At 39.0% G+C, this 20,091-nt stretch overlaps 1 protein-coding gene across 2 annotated transcripts in view; it reads left to right on the top strand.

Moving 5' to 3' along the window:
- Window positions 1–6: 6 nt before the first annotated feature.
- Window positions 7–20,091, top strand: part of GOPC (golgi-associated PDZ and coiled-coil motif containing) — a 29,318-nt gene continuing 9,233 nt past the window's right edge. The window contains exons 1-5 of one of the 2 annotated variants that reach the window (XM_015557824.1): window positions 7–269; window positions 11,761–11,925; window positions 13,452–13,475; window positions 16,736–16,911; window positions 18,051–18,216. In XM_015557824.1, coding sequence (XP_015413310.1) covers window positions 72–269; window positions 11,761–11,925; window positions 13,452–13,475; window positions 16,736–16,911; window positions 18,051–18,216 — 729 coding nt within the window. In that variant the 5' untranslated portion in view covers window positions 7–71. The remainder of the gene's footprint in view (window positions 270–11,760; window positions 11,926–13,451; window positions 13,476–16,735; window positions 16,912–18,050; window positions 18,217–20,091) is intronic. The other variant, XM_015557825.1, reaches the window with a different exon arrangement.

Genomic DNA, 20,091 nt, shown 5'->3' with positions numbered 1-20,091 from the left:
GCCCGGCTGGAGCCGGAGGGGGACCCGGGGGCGCCTCTTGCGCCGTGGGAGTCTCCCCCGGTGGCGTGTCCATGTTCCGGTGGCTGGAGGTGCTGGAGAAGGAGTTCGACAAGGCTTTCGTGGATGTGGATCTGCTCCTGGGGGAGATCGATCCGGACCAGGCGGACATCACTTACGAGGGGCGACAGAAGATGACCAGCCTGAGCTCCTGCTTTGCGCAGCTCTGCCACAAAGTTCAGACTGTGTCCCAGATCAACCACAAGCTGGAGGTGAGCTTTGGGCGCTGGGCAGGCGGCATTCATCCCAGTCCGCAGGTCCCAGGTCAGGCCCCCGTGAAACGACTAGGAGACTGCCCGCTGGGTCCCTGGGCCTCCAGTGCCAGGGGGAGTGTGTGTGTGTGTGTGTGTGTGTGTGTGTGTGTGTGTGAGAGAGAGAGAGAGAGAGAGAGAGAGAGAGAGAGAGAGAAAGAAGGAAAGGAGCGAGGTGAGGCTGGAATGGGAAAAGGGGTGTCGATGCACGTGTGGGTCTCCCGGTGCCATCACCCACCTCCCTAGGAACTGATTCCACCAGTCTGCTTGTTCACACTGCATTCACCTAAGACGGAAGCTTAAAGATTGTCTGCCATTAGAATACCCTCGCCCACCTTTTAACGTTTGAGTTTTTACATCTACCTTCATATTGATAAGCTCTGTTTGTGTATCAGCAGACAAACACAGTCCTGGGGTTGGTTTGTTTGTTTTTTAACAGTTTCAGATCAGTGTCTGTTGTTGCACACAGACATACTATCTCCTGCATGCATGAACTATTTAGGGGAATTTGATCAAAGCTCTTAGGAAAATTTAGTGGGATAAGCACGATAGTATCAGGGTCCTTCTCTGTTTACAGTCCTAAGTCTCTTATGTATATTGATTAATTCTCACAACAGCCCCGTGGGTCAGGTTTAGTGTTGTGATTCCCATTTTACAGGGATTAAGTAAGTGGCTGGATCGATAGCTGGAAGGGAGAGTGTGACATTCAAGGGAGGTTTGTTTTCATTTTGCTTTTAAATGAAAAAACGAACATATTTATAAGCCAATGAGAACCATATAGTTCCAGGGAAAGGTGGGTATTCTAGAGAAAAAGGTATAATTGGTATTAGTAAGGTCCCTGAATGAAGATGAGATCCTAAATACATGTAGATTGAATGGTCTTGTCTTGAAAGGTTAGCTATTATGTGTGGAGAGAAAGGAGAGATGGTAAGAGCAGAAGGTGGGAGGTTGAGGGGTTTTTTGTGTGGTGGTTTCTTTAGTCTCTGTAAAATAGGAGCCCAGGACAACTCCTAAAAGTGGGTGAAAGTGAGAGCTTGAGGGGAGTGAAAAGATTTGAAATAGTTGAGATTTCGAAGAGTGGGAGAGCCAGGTGGTCAGAGGAATGGAAGGCCTGCCAGGCAATGTCGAGGACTTACTTTGGCTTTAGCATCTCACTCATTGTACAACCAGTCTGCCTTGTTGTGTGACTTTCTCCAGTAATACTCACTTGTTTAGTAACAGGCGCAGTAACGAGAGTAATAATTGAGCTCATTCCAGTGCTGTAGCAAGAAGTTTGCTATATAGACAAGATTGTTACTGAAATGAAAATGGAATGGGAATGAAGAAAGGGAGATAACCTTCCATTAAAGAAGTAGAAACAGGATTTGATAATTAACGTAGATGCAGAGGATGAGGAAGAGGAAGGGTTAGGGATTGACACCACGTTTCCTGTTTGGGAAACGTATTGGTTGATGCCTATAGTGGGTTCAGTATTGTCTCCCCAAATTTATGTCCACCTGGGACCTCAGAATGTGTCCTCCTTTGGAAATGGGGTCTTTGCAGATGTAACTGATATAAATGTGGAGATGAGATCATAGCAGATTAGTGTGGGCCCTAAATTCAAAGAAAGTGCCCTGATAAGAGACACTCAGAGACATAAAGAGACACAGGGGGAAAGGCTCTGTGACGATGGAGTCAGAGTTTGGAGTGATAGGTCTCCAAGCCAAGAAACGCCAGTGATTGCTGGCAACCCCGAAAAGCTAGGATATGGGCACGGGGCAGTTCCTCCCTCAGGGTCTCCAGAGGAAACCCACCCTGCCAGCACCTTGATTTTGGGCTTCTGGCATCCTGAACTGTGAGAGAATAAATTTTTGTTCATTTAAGCCACCAAGTTGTGGGTACTTGTTATGACAGCTCTAGGGGACTTACGCAATTCACTGAAGTAATGGTATTACATACCATTTACCAGAAGGAGCAGGTCTGGCAGAAAAGATAAGTTGGATTTAGGAGATTGTGCAGGTCCCTATCCTTCCTAACATACCCTATCCTTTCTTGTATATTCCTAACAGTCTCCTAATTGCTTCTTACCTCCTTCAAACCATCTGTTAGTTATCAAAATCATTCTAAAATGTTTCATTTTTAAAAAGGCAACTCTGATTCTATCTCTCTTCTTTTTTACCTCCCCATTCCTTCTTGGCTAAAATTCAAACTCTGTAGCATGGTGATCAATGCCCAGTCTGTCTCTCCTTATTTTCTGTCACCCCTTCTTAGCTGCTTTTGCCGCAAACTGGTCTATTGGCAGTTCTGTAAATAGGCCTTGCTCTTTTGTGGCATTTCTCCTTTGGCATAGGCTCTTGTGTATAATGCCTTCTCTGTCCCCTTTGTCTACAGTGTCCAACACCCACTCATCTTTCAAGATACCACTTACATCACCAACACTGAAGGCTTTTCTCACCCAGCTCTGCCTCTATAGGAAGGGGCTGTCATAGCACCTTGAACTCTGTTAGATTTGTTACCTTGTGCACACTGTAATTAGTGGTTACCCCGTCTCTCTAGTTCTAGAAGGTAAGCTCTTTGAGGATCAGGATCGTGTTTAGGTGAAATAACCTGAACTATCAATTGCCTTGTGAAGATGACTTTAAGGGGGTAACATACCTGATTTCTAAGAGCTGTTTGTGTTTTTCTCTATAGTGCTCCCAACCCATATTGAGTAGTGAGTAATTCCTTTGAATATGGTTATTAGGTTAACTTACGTGTAGATTATAGAATTGATGTTTTACCCCTTTTAAAATTAAAAATTTGAAACGCACATTAGACACCAGCCTTTCTGACCTACCTATATCCCTGTCTCACCTGTTAGGTGTTTTCATATCTCAGACCTTCCCGCTTCCCTACTCCATGTATTAGCTGATTTCCATTCAACACTCAGGTAAACTTTTTCTCCTTTGTGGCTGACCCCCTTCACTTCTTTTTGAATTGGTACAACACACATGCCTCTGTAATAGGGCTTACGACACCCTACATCATAATTGGAAATACATATCTTGAATCCTTTCTACTAGTCAGTGAAAGTCTTAGGGCAGAATCCCTGTCTTACTCAGATCTTTTTGTTTCTAGATCCTGGCACACAGTGTATACTCAATAAGTGTTTATTTGAATGGATAAATTATTTGAAACACTTCTAGTGTTCTGCCGTAAGTCCTCAAAGATTACCAATAATCTTTGATAAGAGCTGGGATAATGTGTGTCTTGTTGATTCTGTTATCTATAGTTTCTAATAGTGCCTGCTGCATTATTGAACCTGCAGGTTCACTTATTCCCTTGGTATGTAACTTATAAGGATACTAGAGACCCGAAGCACAAAATTCGTGCAAGAGTAGGCCTTCCCTCAGCTGCTGGCATCAGCTTCTTTCTGGCACCCGGGATCCGGGCTTCCCTTGCAGCCCTGGCTTCATTCAGAAGGATACCCGGTCTAATTAGCATATTTTGCTTTTATTATTATAGATGTCTTATAAGTTAATATTTCATGATATTCCGTTTTCAGAGAAATTTGAAACTGTGACTAACAATACATTTAAACATCATTATATAAGAATATTGAGTATGGATTTAGTGTACATGTGACATTTCTAAAATGTTGGGTAGGTTTATTCTTCTCATCCCACCTTCAGTTTGATTGATTATAGAGCAACTTGAGTTATTTAACATCAAAATGGAAACAGGAAACATATTGTTTGGAACTTCATTTTGAGGTAAATATCAAAGTACTTTAAAAAATACATCACAGATTTATCTATGTCTCCATCTCAGATCCCCCAATCCTAGTTCATTCATGTTGTCTCTCATATTACACATAGCTGCATTTTCAAAAACATAACATTTTAAAATTATCTACACTAATAAAAGAGAAACATGCAAATTAACCACCACTCTGCTACACCCACAAGCCATACCCACCAGCCAATCAGGAGCAAGTATGCAAACTAAACCAACTAAGATGGCGGTTAAGCCTTGGCCAGAGTCCTTAGGCCTGGGCAGGGGCGGAGCCGGCATTGGGAGGGTCTGGGGGTTCCCTGCCCAGGCCCCGAGGCTTTAGGCCTGGGCAGAGGCTGAGCCGGGGAATCGGTGTGAACTGCAGAGGAAACACCTTTTATGACCGCTCATTGGCTAAGCTCCCTGTATGCCACTGGTAATATTCTTAGTAACTTGGGTAATAAGAATCCAAAAAGGTTATCTAGGGTTTTTCACCACACTCCTGGAGAAAAAATCGATGGTCCGCTGCTGGAGGGCTAAGAAATGTCGTGTCCTGCCCTAGCCGGTTTGGCTCAGTGGATAATGCCTCGGCCTGCCGACTGCAGGGTCTGGGTTCAATTCTGACCAAGGGCATATACCTAGGTTGCAGGCTCCTCCCTGGCTGGGGTCCAGGCTCATGCAGGAGACAACCAATCCAAGTGTTCCTCTCACTTTGATGTTTCTCTCTGTCTTTCCCTTTCTCTTCCACATTCTCTAAAAATCAATGGAAACATATCCTCAGGTGAGGATAAAACAAAGAATAATAAAGAAAGAAATGTCATATCCTATGAAAGACACATCTTGAAAATGCCTAAAGAAAGTTGTCATTTTTTCATGGTGAAGGGACTGGAGTCCGTGTTGATGAAAACACCTTAGTGGCTGCGGTGTCTGACAGTGACTGCAGCAGCGGAGTGATAGGGCTGGTCCCTTCCCCTGATCAGCCCGGTTGCCTCCCACAAAGGGAGGCCAGACTGCGGCTTAGGCCCGCTCCCTGCTCCCCTTGGGGAGCGGGCCTAAGCCGTCAGTAGGACATCCCAGGGGGCTCGCAGTATGTGAGAGGGGGCAGGCTGGGCTGAGGTCAGTCCCCCACCCCCCGCACGAATTTCGTGCACTGGGCCCCTAGTACATTAAATAAAATTCAAATTCCTTATTATGGCTGACAAGCTCTGTATGATCTGACCTGGATAAATATCCAGTGACACGTTTTACTATTCTTCCCCCTTATTCTATACTAGAGGCCCGGTGCATGAAATTCGTGCATGGGCGGGGGGGGGGGCGCGTCCCTCAGCTCGGCCTGCACCCTCTCGGGGGATGTCTGACTGACAGCTTAGGCCCGCTCCTTGCGGGCAGTCGGACATCCTTAGCACTGCTGCAGAGGTGGAAGAGGCTCCCGCCACCGCTGCTGCGCTCGCCAGCCATGAGCCCAGCTTCTGGCTGAGGGTCCCTCCCCCTGTGGGCACACAGTGACCACCAGGAGGCAGCTTCTGGTGGTCACTGCACATCATAGCAACCGGTCATTCCTCTGTTCAGTCAATTAGCATATTAGCCTTTAATTATATAGGATGGTCTAATGACATGGGCCTTGTTTCAGAAACTCTTAGGCAACAATTCTCAAACTCTTTGGTTTCAGGACACCTTTACCTACTAATGTAGGTTATAGTTACAAGTATTTATTGTATTAGAAATTAAAACTGAGAAAAGATTAAATATTTATATCAGTAAAACAGCAACAATAAGCCATTACATATTAATATAAATATCATTTTTAATGAAAAATAAGCATATAGTAAAAAATTAGAGTAGCATTGTTTCACATTTTTAAAATTAAAAAAATATTTGGCTTAATAGAACATAGCTGGATTTTCACATCTGCTTCTATATTCAAACAGTTGTGGTATACAGCTTCAGTATAGTATAGGAAAAAAATTTGACCTCACAGAAGTATGTAGTTGGAAAGGAGAGGAATGTTTTCATAGCCTTTTCGGATTTTCTTCTTTGATAGAAAAAGATAGTTTCTTAAGGTTAGTTACAATGTAGAGTCTGAAACTCTATCCATGAACTTTCCATACACTGTTGCAGTAAAGTACTATGACATTGGTTTATGTAATCTTTGAATGTACATTTTACCAAGGCATTATTTTAGCATCCTGCATTGGTCATTTTGAAAATATTGGTTCACTGAGTTATGGAGATCTTCCAAATGTTGGCACATCTCATTATGCAATATCAAAAAAATCACATTTGTTAATATTTTTCTCATCAGAAAAATCTTTAAATGTTCATAATGGATTCAGGTTTTCACTTTTCACAATTCTATTTTTCACTTGAAAGCATAAATTCCTTTCATTGGCAACAAATGCTGTCAGTTGTTTTCCTTGAAATAAATTTATTCTCAATAATGTGTCTGCTAAGTATATTAATCTTAACACATTGCAGACAGATCACGAGAATTCTCGCTTCATATTACACAATGTTTTACAAAGTATCTGTCATACTTTAAAAAGATATTAGATTGTAAGAACATGTAGTAAATAACTTCAAAACGCAGTGGATATTTAATTTTAAAGTGTGCCTTCATATGTAAGGTGTTTTTTGTACTCGTTCAGTAGAAACTTATCTGGCCACTGGGTAAAGCTAGCAATAAAACTACTGGTCTGCAATGTGTTAAGAACCATAGTTTGTTCTTCTTTTAGATAAAATAGTGTCCCACAAAAACAAGTTCAGCATTGCAACTCAAATAATTGTATAACTTCCTTTAGATAATGCAGTTTGATATTTAGCAGATATACTTTATGCATACTTCCCATTTCATCACACTGAATATTAAAAAGATTTGTACTCAAGTGTCAAGATTTTTAAAAGTCAATAATTTTAAGTGGACTTTTTTTTTTTTAACTGCAACTTCGTAGTAGTGAAGAGTACAGTGACTACTGGTACAGTCTGGTGCATTGCATGGACTTGTACTAAAATGGTGGATAAAATTTGATTTACCATTGCTTTTGCACTTTCAGTACATATGTCAACATGGCGAAAAGGGCAATAATATTTTATTATTCTAAGAATAGTTAGACCTTGTGGGTCTTCTGAAAAGATAACACAGACCTATGAGAACTGGTGCTGTGATAATAACCAAAACACTTCCCAGATGGCTAGCATACACTCCCACCCCACTAATTCTCTTTGTTTACTTTCTGTCATACGGTTTATTACAGTTTGTAATTATATATATTCCTGGCTTTGTAATGTCTTTGGACAAGTTACCTAACCTCTCTGTGCTTCCGTTTCCTTCTCTGTACAAAAATGATGTCTCTCAGAGGATTATTGTGAGGACTAAGGCAATTAAAATCTGAATATGTTCAAAACAGTGCCTGGCGCACATCATGCTGTTATATGTATTCCATTTATTACCGTAGGAGCTGCCTCCTGTTCCAGGCTACTCTACGCTTTGCAGGGCAGGGTCCACATTGTTTTTTGGCTACCAGCATAGCCCTAGAACCCAGCCCAGTGCTTGGCATATATTTGATGCGTAATAAATTCTTGTTGAATGAATGTGGGCTGGTGTGGGAGACTGAAGTAAAAATATGTTTGCTTGTCTTGAACTGCAGAACAGTTTGGGGAGGAATAATGACAGATGGAAATAGTGATCGTTATGCTTAGATAGAGACATGGAAGCAAATAGGTGGAGCTTTCTCACAGAACTTTGATCAGGCAAATGAGCAGATTGTCAAGAGCTGACTTGTAATAAGGAGAAATATGATTTCCTACCTTGAAGGATGGCCGGGGTTTTCATACTTGACCTTGAGTATATTTTCTGTTTGGTCACATTCTTTGTTTGGGAATAGGACTCATTGGTTTCCTAAAATATTGGATAATAGGAGCAATGTTAACACCTCAGACATGGAGAAAGGAGAAAATAGAGGAAGATTCTTTATAAAAGGAGTGGGTTAAATTAGATGAGCCCTAAGACTTCGTTCTGCTATTTTGAAGGAATAAAAGAAAAGAAAGGGATCAAAATGCTTTTATTAGTTACATTATTGCCTTGCTTTTTGTCACAGGAGAGAAGGCTGTGTCATACGTTAGTAGGACTTTTTAAAAAATTGATTTGAGAGAGAGAAAGGAAGAGAGAGAGGGAGAGAAACATCGATTGGCTGCCTTCCACACTTGCCCTCACAGGGGATTGAACCACAACCTGGGCATGTGCACATCAAACTCACTTACCTGTTGCTTGGGTGTACAGGACGATGCTCCAGCCACCTGAGCTACCCCAGCAGGGCATAATATTTACCTCTTTATCAACAGCTTTCTGTGATGTGTTTCATTACAGTTAAACTGCTATTGGATTTTCTTTGTAATTCTTAAACGAGTTGGAGGAATGTGTGCTTTTATGTGCATGTGTGTCCATGTGTGTCTGGGTATCTTCATACCTGTGCATGTGTATGAGTTCGTGTGTGCGTGCGCGCGCATGTGTGGAGTAGGGTGTGTGTGCATTGTGTGGGGCTGTTTCTTGCAGCTGTGTCTAGTTCTGAGATTTGGTCATGTGCTCTCACGTGGATTGCTTCCTTACCATTTTCCCTATCACTCTCAGAATGACAAAGATGTCAAGAGGTTTGAGTTTTGGCCCATTGGAGCAACTCCATTTCTTTGGGCTTCAGTTGCCAATAATTGGCAATGTTATCTATCCATAAGAGTACTAAAGAAATAATAATAATAAAAAAGACTAGCTTATGTTTAGAAAGAAAACAGTACAGTTCCTGTATATTTTTCAAAGATTATATAGACAAAGGATTAAGGTCTAGCAAAGTGAAATAATAGGACACTGAATAAAAAGTTACTTTGATTTTGGTGCCACAGAGTGGAATCCAGTGGTTGTATTAGAAAGGAGTTATCTTGATGGAAAAGTTTGGATATTTTGACAGATAAGAATGACAGATAACGTATGATGCATATACCTACCATATGGTAAGTAGATGCTTGCTTTGTGGTAGCTTTGAATATTGTTAGTAATACATATGTATTGTAGCTATAGCAACGTATTTTTTTCTTATGGTTAATTGCTTAACACTTCCGCTACCTTGCCCTGGGAGTAAGAATTGGGTTCAAAGTGCTATTTTGCCACTGAAAGATTGGGTAGCCCTAGAAATAAAAAGCCTTGATGGGCCTTGGCTTTATTATCTCAATATTAATTGTCATAACCATAGTCTTTATATTCTCTAAGATTTCTTTAAATTCTAAAATTCTGTGACATGAGGAGGGTAACCATTAAGTAAAAATAGGGAACTTCTAAATCTTGACATACTTACCAATGACTAACTTTTCTTAGCAGCTACAGTGCTTATAGACGAGAGGCCCAGTGCATGACATTCATGCCTTGGGGGAGGGAGGGGGTAGTCCCTCAGCCTGGCCACTAGGGGTCCTTAGCGCTGCCTCAGAAGTGGGAGAGGCTCCTGCCACTGCTGCGGTGCTCACCAGCCATGAGCCCGGCTTCTGGCTGAGCAGCGCTCCCCCTGTGGTAGTGCACTGACCACCAGGGGGCATCTCCTGCATTGAGCATCTACCCCCTGGTGGTCAGTGTGCATCATAGCGACTGGTCCTTCGCAATTTGGTCGATTTGCATATTAGCCTTTTGTTATATAGGACTAGAGGCCCGATGCATGAAATTCGTGCAAGGGGCTTGGCCCTTGCAGCCTGGCTGGCCCTCCCAGCCCTGACTGCCTCGGCCTGCCCTCACAGTCCCAGTTGGCCCTCGCAGCCTTGGCCAGCCCTCATAGCCCCTGCTTCGTCCAGAAGGTCGTCTACAAGGTCGTTCAGCTGTTCAGTCTAATTAGCATATTAGCTCTTCGTTATATAGCAGGGATCCTCAAACTATGGCCCGCGGGCCACATGCAAATACAAATATTGTATTTGTTCCTGTTTTGTTTTTTTACTTTAAAATGAGATGTGTGCAGTATGCATAGGAATTTGTTCATAGTTTTTTTTTAAACTATAGTCCGGCCCTCCAATGGTCTGAGGGACAGTGAACTGGCCCCCTGTTTAAAAAGTTTGAAGAGCCCTGTTATATAGGATAAGAAGAGTTACTTAAATAGGACTAAATGTAGAGTAAATTCTAAACACTTATCTTGTTCCAGAAAATAAAATGGGGCTTTGAATTTTGATAGCTACATCCTCTCTTTGCATCTTTTATGTAGTAGGCACTGGTTGGTACAGTTGGGATATCCTATATAATAAAAGGCTAATACGCAAATCGACCAAACAGCGAACAACCAGTTGCTATGATGTGCACTGACCACCAGGGGGCAGACGCTCAATGCAGGAGCTGCCCCCTGGTAGTCAGTGCACTCCCACAGAGGGAGCGCTGCTTAGCCAGAAACTGTGCTCACAGCTGGCGAGTGCAGTGGCAGTGGCAGAAACCTCTCCCGCCTCTACGGCAGCGCTAAGGATGTCCAATTGCCAGCTTAGGCCTGCTTCCCATGGGCCTAAGCCATCAGTCAGACATCCCCTGAAGGCTCCTGGACTGCGAGAGGGCAGGCTGGGCTGAGGGACCTCTCGAGTGCACGAATTTCATGCACCGGGCCTCTAGTAGAGATATATTCCTCCGGTCTCTGTACTCAGAATTTACCTGAATTGCTTCTAGTCTCTCTCTGCCTCTGGTAGTCTTCTTCCCATTTTTAGATTGTTTAATTGCTTCTATTTTGTCTTTGTTGTCCTTTTCTTTCAAAGCCCTTCTAAACTCTGTCCTCACTAACCTTCTTAAAGCTTTCCTTACTTTGAATGCCTTGGGACCAGCTAAATATATCTGTAGCTTGCCACATTTTTCTTATTTGGTTTGCATGCATATTCATCACCTCTGTTGATAAGAAAGGTTCTCAAGGGAATAAATTAGTATAATTTTAAAAGTATTTTCACAGATTTTTTTCTCATTGTGCTGACATAATCTGGGCCCCTAGATACTTTGTAAAATCATGTTGAATAGAAAACTAAGGCCTTGCCTTGATTTTAATATATTGGTTAGTGGGGAAGACCAAACACACATAAAGGACATATCCTGAGCACTATTGCAAAGCAATGAATCAGTTGTAAAAAATGAAAAACTTCAGATAAAAAGGATAAGTGGTTCTGATGAGGTGTTCTGCTGTGTTGTAACAGTTAACTGTAGCTTATAGTTAATTCTGATCTTAAGACCCACTGTAGCCTCACTAGCTCACACTTCAGCATCTAAAGTACTAGATAGTGGTTGGGCTGATTTGGGCTAGTGTTCTTCGGGGTGAGGACAAAGCATCACTTACTGGACTCTCCTCTAAAAAACTGTTAGTATTAGTTCACCACTAAAGCACATGCTGTCTCTGCAGGATGGTGAACCATCCCATACTGTATATTTTCATAAACCTTGTAGATAAAGGTGAAACAGCGAAAGCCTTAAAGTAAACTAAGTAAAATGAAGTAGCATTCTGAATTATTAGAAGATACTATTTGTGATACAGTTCTCTTGTCACTCAAATATCTTGCACTATTGATTTTGTCAGTGTACCTGGATGTTCTATAGCTCAGTCAGATACTGGTCTTCTAGTGTTCATCTATTCATTTCAAAGACAGTCTTTCTATTTCATTCTTAAATAATAATAATTAGAGTCAAAGTAAAAAAAAAATGAAGCATACTTAATGCTTGTTATTATTGTTTTATAAGGCACAGTTGGTGGATCTGAAATCTGAACTGACAGAGACCCAAGCAGAGAAAGTCGTACTGGAGAAAGAAGTACACGATCAGCTTTTACAGTTGCACTCTGTTCAGCTTCAGCTTCATGCTAAAACTGGTCAAAGTGTCGACTCTGGTACTATTAAAGCAAAGCTGGTAAGTAGTTTATAGGGTCCCCTATACTTATATGCATTTTAGAGGATGAAGGGAACAATTTTTAGTGAGGCTTTTTAATTATAAAAGGTGTGTGCATTATGGGGATTTCACAAAATACGGGAAATGTAAAGATCAGTGCGATCATTCAAAAATCTCATCCCCAGAGAAGATCAGTGATAATATCAATAACCAATGAGTACTTAGAATAGGATTTTCCTATTTAAAAATATCTGTATAAATATATTTAAAAGATATTTGGGATTATAGCATATAAAAATTTTTTTGCCCTACTGTGTCAGCGTTAAGTTCAGAAATCCCAAGTAAAATTGGGATTATGCTTGAATAGTATAAATTATTTATTCTTGAATAGTACATATTATTTTCTCTCAATTAAAGAAGCTCTGAGACAGACGGTGTAGACCTGATATGGCAGCTCCACACATAGCAGAGATCCGGCTTCCTTTTTTTACTGTGCTCTGTCATTTTTGGCTCCTGATTTTTATCCTCAGGATTTGTTTAGGTCTGCATTCCAGAGTTTAAGGGAAGGGCAAAAGGATGATTCCCAGCTGCATTAGCCTTCTTTCAAGAACTTTTCATGAACTCCTCCTCAACGGTTTTTGCCAGTCAATTTGGCCATCTCATTGGCTATCCTCAGCTGCTTGTCAGACTCCTAGTGGGTCACATGGCCACCTCCATTTAAATCAGAGTTCTGATAATACGGACGAAGGGGCAAATGGACTGGGTGCCAACCAATGGCACACGTTTTGTTTTGCTCTAAATATATTATAGACATTTTCCCTGCCACTTGAAAACTTTATTTTGTGTAATGTTTCATTGTACAAATTTTCCATCATTAGCCATTGCCCTCTTAATTAGTATAGGGTGTTTAGGTAAATATTTTTTAAGTCTGATTTCAGCTTAATTCATGTCTTGAGTATGTATTATGTGCCAGACATTTTGTTAACTGTAGAGCACACAGTTAATGATGACAGTAAAATACATTTTTAAGTTTTACTTGTTTTTAGTTAATTTTATTTGGTTGGCTAATTAGTTTTTAATACTGCTACATTAGAATTTATTTAAATGAATATAATCTCCCAAAGTCATTTTAAATTCTGAAATTTTATGAATGTTAGTTAGTAGTGTTTTATTTAACTGACAGGAGTCAGATAACAGCTTCTTTGGAATATATAATATTAACATTGAGAAAACAATGTTAACAACATGCATTTTCACTAGAAAGGAATTTACATAAAGTTTTAACATTAGATTGAACTATAGGCTGCTGTAGTGGAACGACACTGAACCAGGTGTGGTGACTAATGTTGATAAAACAAAAAATTTTAATCTAATACGATACAGTTACTATTTTATTGCTTATGGATTTGCACATATATTTGTTCTAACAAATTTTACCCAAATGTTATTTCAACATATGGAAATTTTCCTTGTAGTGATTATACCACTAGATAAACTCATTTGTTTGATGTTTTTCTAATTATAAAACTTTTTTCTTATATCTTAAGTCTGTCCCCTCTGTGGAGGAGCTGGTAAGTATGTTTCTGTTTTGCTTTATAATGTCACGCTTAGTGTTCTTAGTGTTTTCTTTGCACATTGTATTTGAAAATGATGTTGATGGCAATTTCTAAATGTGCTAGTACCTGAAAAGTTCAGTGGATGGCCCATTGCTCTTTTCTCACTAATGTTAAAGGTTTTTCTTGTGTTTGTAATTTGTAGCCATTATTTGCAGAGCTCATCAATTTTTAACAACTTCTGAGCCTGGTAACTTGCTCACACCTCTACTCCAAAAGAGCAATTGGTTTTCCCACTTGAGTGTTTTGAAAATATTAAACAGTCCCAGTTTCCCTCTTTGCTATTTGAATTTATTCCCAGAGGAAGAATGTGCATGTTGGTTTCTTATTCATTCACTGCATGTGTTGTAGCAGTCTTCAGAATAATTGTGTGGCTTTACTGAATTTTAAAACCCTTTACCAGAAATTATTTTAGAAGATATCACAAATTCTTAATATTTTTCCCACTACTCCAACCTAATCAGGTTCCAGTTTGTCATATGGCTTCCCTTTTTTGAAAATATACTGTTTGGCTATCTAAATACAAAATGAACTTCTTAATTATTATCTAACTAGAGGCCCAACGCACGAAATTTGTACAAGGGGCTTGACCCTCACAGCTGCAGTGGCTGCCCTCGGCCCTCGCAGTCCCGGCTTCATCCAGAAGGTTGTCCGGAAGGACATCTGGAAGGCCGTTCGGCTCTCCAGTGTAATTAGCCTATTATGCTTTAATTATTATAGATAATAATAACAAATTGGTTAACTAAAAAAATTGGGGCTTTTTGTTTTGTTTTAAATCTAGAAGTGATCAATTTCAGTTTTCTCAGTCCTTTTTTTACTTGTATCTTTTAATTTCAGGCCTGAGAGTTTGTCAGATTCATTAGGGGTTTGAATCATTAAAGCAAAGCAGTGGCTTATTATGTTTCTTAGATTTCATAAATTTTGTGTAAATAGCTCATTAAAGTAATTGTGAGTAGATAATTCTCAATGTAAAGTTTAATTAGCCAGTAAACCAAAGAATTCTTGGTCTTTAGGAACTCTTTTTCTGAAACAATAGCATTAACCCTCAATAAATGTCATTAAAAAGTCTTGTTAATGTAATCTAAACTATGGTTTCTTTTAGAACTGATACCTTCTCTTTTAAGGAATAGGTTCTGAAATAAATAGACATTAAAAATTTGAAAGTTGTTTAAAATGGAGTATTATCAGTTCTGCAAATTTTTTAAAACAATATCTAGAAATGATGTTCTATTCATAATTTTTTAAAACAGAAGTTGTAAAAGCCTGCAGATTAATTTCTTTCTGCTTATCACATACATAGCAAATATTCTTAATCACAGAAGTTGTCATTTATTTTAGCTTTGTATAATTTTTTTAAAGATTGTGGTACTCACTTATATTTGAATATATTATCTATTGGTATTAAATATAGCAAATGTTGATGTACTGTAGTCAAAACAGTAGACCCAATTAGTACCATAATATAATCCATGAATTGCTAAAAATTTGTTTAAATATCCCAGCTTCTTAATATCCAGAATAAAAAAGGAAATAATTATCATAATCAGTATCCCAACAGTAGAAACTATCATTTGCCTATTGCTCAAGATAAACAAATTTTCCTGGTGCTATAGTAAATCTTTAAGTCTGTCTCATAAAGGAGACTTGACAGTATAGTGACGTGTCTTCCACATCTTATTAACAGATATAACCATATTTCACAGGCTTTATAAGTTCTATAAATTAGCGAGGCAGAAAAAGCAATTTTGTAAATGAGTAAAAACAGTTCTACTTAGGATAGATGCAAGGTTGCAGTGTTTGGGGTTTTTTGTTTGTATGTTTGATCCAAAAATAACACTTTAAATATCTATCAGGGCCAGTATCAACTCTCAAGGGTTTTGTTTGTGTGTGATGAATTTGAATTTGACTGCCTTCAGGCAGGATTTTGTACCTTCAGTACCTTCAGTTTTCTACTCTCCTAAGTTATCTTGTACCTGCCTCTGCTCTGTGCTTGGACCTGAGGGTTATTTACATTTGTACATACTGTACTTCCTACTTTTAAGGTAAACTGAACATCATTTCTCACATGTAAGCTTATAATAAAAATTTGGTGGTGAAGATCTTGAGATTTACTCTCTGGCTAACACCTATAAATTCACACATAATGGACTATCTACTTGGTGGAGCATAGGATGACATCGTTTTATGAGAGCTAAAAATGGATATGCGTCCTTCCATTAGGATATGTAGTGAAGCCAGTATTTTCCTCAGAAAACAGTTCTTCATTCACTTTAACATATGGACAAATAAATGAGCTAGGGCCCCAAATTCAGTGATAATCTACACTGTAGATACGCTTATTTTTGATGTGTAAATGTCTTCATGCAGCTGTTACCAACATTTCTCCATGACCATAAAATGTTTCCTCTTATTTAGAATATCTGTTTTAATTTTAGCATTGTAAGTTTTTCATAGTCTTCTAAGATAGATAACTATAGAGCTTATCTCAATGTAACTGAATGGTTTTGACTAGCTTTATAGAATTATTGCATTAAAGTTAATTGAATATTTGGGCACAACCACCAGAATGACTATTTTATTTTAGTCTAGTTTCTTGAGTAGTTTTTCAAAAATAAAGAGCAGATTCAGTTATCCATTGAAGCCACTTCTATTACTATGTGATAACATGAGCATAAAGAATACTACTACTCAGCCCTGGCTGGATAGCTCAGTTGGTTAGAGTGTTGTCCCAATACTCCTGGTCATGGCACATACAACAAGCAGCCAGTGAATGCGTACAGAAATGGTACATCAAATCAATCTCTCTCTCTCTCTCTCTCTCTCCCTCACCCTCTCTCTCCCTCCCTTCCTCCCTCCCTCCCTCTCTCTCCCCGCCTTTTCCTCTCTATCTCTCTCTCTCTTTCTTCCCTCCTCCCCCTCTCTTTCCCTTCCTCCCTTCCTCTCTCTCTCTAAAAAAAAATAAATTAAAAAAGAAAAAAGAATACTATGTCTCTTAGTACTCTCACTAGAAGTGATTCCAACACCTCTGGTACTAGTTAAAAAGAACTGGATCCAAATCTTTGTGTTCTTATTTTATAGAAATAAAGTGGTAATTTTTATCATATGCTTTCATTGTTGTCATTTAGACTGTGTGCTTTTGTGTGTTTTAAGGAAGATGCTCTACTGTAGAGTCTTCAAAGTATTTTCATTACATTATGTTTGGTTTTTAATTGCAATAGGAGAGAGAGCTTGAAGCAAACAAAACAGAAAAAATGAAAGAAGCTCAACTTGAAGCTGAAGTAAAGTTGCTGAGAAAAGAGAATGAAGCCCTTCGTAGACACATAGCTGTTCTCCAGGCTGAGGTTTATGGGGCAAGACTGGCTGCCAAGTACTTAGACAAGGAACTGGCAGGAAGGTGTGTAAAAAAATGGGTACCCTTGTATCCTTAGGTGACAAATGGATATGTAATGAGGTTCACTTTTACCTCTATGGTAAACGAAGCAGTCTTTACCCTAAGAGTTAATAGAGTTATTTTACAGTTGGTTATAGATTACTGTTGTTAACTTAATATTGATAGCCTTATATATTGCAGATTTATTCAGTATTTTTGGTTTACACACACACACACACACACACAGATAGTAATTTACTGTTAAATGTGAACAATTCTACAACTGCACTTTTCAGCCCTTATCTGCCTTGACACATGACAGGTAATGTTCACATGTGTAGCACAACTTCCATAAGGAATTATTTCTGTGATCACTGAAGCCTGATCTTTCTTACCCCTCAAAAATATCTATAATAATAAAAGTGTAATATGCTAATTAGACCACAAGTCCTTCCGGACGACCTTCTGAATGAAGCCGGGGCTTCAAGGGAAGCCCGGGTCCCGGGTGCCAGAGGGAAGCTAGTGCCAGCCGCGGGGGGAGAAGGCCTACTCTTGCATGAATTTCGTGCATCGGGCCTCTAGTATTGAAATAATAGTGATATTATCACAATGAATTATTCCAAACTTTGGTGATTTATTATTAGTACTAAATAATTTTCCACTCATTGTCTTAATGTCACATTAGAACTGATGTGGAGCAAATAAAAATAACAATATTGAAGTGCACATTTTCTAATAACTTAGCACTTGTAAAAGAATCATTTTGTTTAAAAAGGAATTGTTAGAAATGTTTCAGTATAGTTAGCCTCATCTGAAGACTAGTATTCAGTAGTGTCTGAGTTCAATGACCTATCTTGATTGTATGCAAGACATGAAATATATGTTAATTGACATTAGTCTCATAAATTGTTTCTTAGATGTATTTGAATTAAGCATATGACTAAAGAATGTCTCACTTATTTTTTAACTGGTTTTCCCTTGAAGACACAGTTCTTTCCAGAGTTTGCATATCCTTGTAAATCTAAGAGACATTGAGAGGTTCCTGAGTATTATTTTTATTACTTAGATCTTTGCAAAAGCTACTTATGTTCAGTAATTCTGAATTCTCTCTGTAGTATGCACAATGAAAAACTAACTGAATTAACTCTTTTTGCAATATGAAGGGTCCAACAAATACAATTATTAGGACGAGATATGAAGGGACCTGCTCATGATAAGCTTTGGAACCAACTGGAAGCTGAAATACATTTGCATCGTCACAAAACTGTCATCAGAGCCTGTAGAGGACGTAATGACCTAAAACGACCGATGCAGGCACCACCGGGCCATGTAGGTTTGCTTTGCTACTATTTCCCACTCAGCCTCTTCCTTCTTTACGTAATCAGAAGCTCTTTTCATTTTGTATTCTATTAGTATTTAAAACTTTAACTTAAGAAGTGGAAGTGGGATTAACCTTATTTAAAAGAGATACATATTTAAAGTTGCAGTAACCCATAGCTCTTTATAGACGTATTAGTGCCCTGAAAATGATATATCTGAAGATAGTGAACTATTGGTAGTACTTTGGCTCATATTTTACAATTTTCCTGTATCATTACTAGCATGAATTTGTTTTAAATTTATTTTAAGCTTATCAGAGAGTGTGTAGTCATATTGATAAATTGGTAAATATTTTTGGGTAGTTTTTTAAGAGAGTTTTTGGTAACTTGATTTATATGTAGGTTCTGAACTACTGTTTATACCTGTTTATTCTTGAATTAAGATGGAATTTGACATCTGTGTCTGTGTCTAATTGTCTGCTTTCTTAGCCATCACGTACGGGGAGTATTTCTTTTTATCTGGATAAATGTTTATCAAATTTCATTATAATAGCTGTCTAATAGTACAAACCTAATATAATAAGAGCATATCAAACTTCTACTCAGTGGCCCACATATCGTAGCATCAGGAAAAGCATGGCTTTCATAATGCAAAGAGTATTGTAAGAAGAATTGATATGTACATGAAATTGGTGGAGAGGAGTGGAGATAGCAATAAACACTTATACCATTGTCTTCTCTGGGACATAGTTGGTCCCCATCAACTTCCAAGCAGCTGCCAGATGACAAGTTATTTTATGCTAAATAAAGGAGTTTGAACTTGAACCTGATAATCATGGGATTTTTAAATAAAATAGTGGGTTTAATAAGATTTAACATTTTTTTGACAGTTACTTTGGTATAGTGAAGAAGATGTATTGGAAGATATATTGGAAGAGGGGCTAATTGGAGGTGAGGAGATACATTAGAAAGATACTATGCTCATCTGAGGAGACAGTGATGAGAGCAGGGCAAGTGCATTTGAGAGGAAGGACAGGTTTGACAGAATCATGGGGACTTGGTTTTGGTTAAGTAGGTGAGGGAGAACGAAGACACTACGTTTTTTATTTGGGCAACTGAGTGATTTGATGCCATAGGTTTATAAACCAAATAGAGGAAAGGGAAGGTTTTGGGGAAACGAGATCAATTTTGGACATGTAGTGTATGAAGTGCCAGTGGACAGCCAAGCTATGTCCAATTGGATATATTATTGGAATTCAGGAGAGAGGTATTGAGTTGAAAAATATTAGGCAAATCATCTATCTATTTATAATAGAAACTGTGAAATTGATGAAGTCACCCAGGGAAAGTATATTTAAGGTAAAAAGAACAGAAGGGCAAGAATGGAAAGAATCTTTTATGGAAGGAGGAAAGGAAATTGATCACTAAAGGAAAGGGCCTGAGGTATAGCTGGTCAGAGACAGGCCATCTAGGAAAGTAGTGTGATAGAAACCAAAGGAAAGAGAGGGTTTCAAAGGGGGGTTAACAGACAGTGTCAACTTTCTGAAGGTTCAAATTGAGTGGTGACTAAAAAGTGTTTTTTGGATGTAGCCATCTTGGTTACCAGGTACTGTGGAGAAGACAATTTAGTGGAGCAGGTGGGGGCAAAACCCTAATTGCAGTGGTTGGAGAATGAATATGGGAGGCATGCAAGTAGGTGTGGTGAGAAAGTTAACTCTGTGTGAAAGTTAAGGAAAAATGGAGGAGGAGCGGGAGGAGGATAGTAACTAAAGGTCATAGTAAGTGATTGAAGGGTTTTATTTTCTTTTGTGTTTGTACATGGTCAGTATTTTAAAGTTGGAAGAGGCTTGGAATTTTAGTTTAAATGCTGAATAGGGAAGGAGCT

Source organism: Myotis davidii, unplaced genomic scaffold (genome assembly GCF_000327345.1).
Source record: "Myotis davidii unplaced genomic scaffold, ASM32734v1 scaffold147, whole genome shotgun sequence".
In the NCBI taxonomy this organism is placed as follows: Eukaryota; Metazoa; Chordata; class Mammalia; order Chiroptera; family Vespertilionidae; genus Myotis; species Myotis davidii.
The sequence above is the reverse complement of the archived record's forward strand: the minus strand, read 5'-3'. Positions and strand labels throughout refer to the sequence as shown.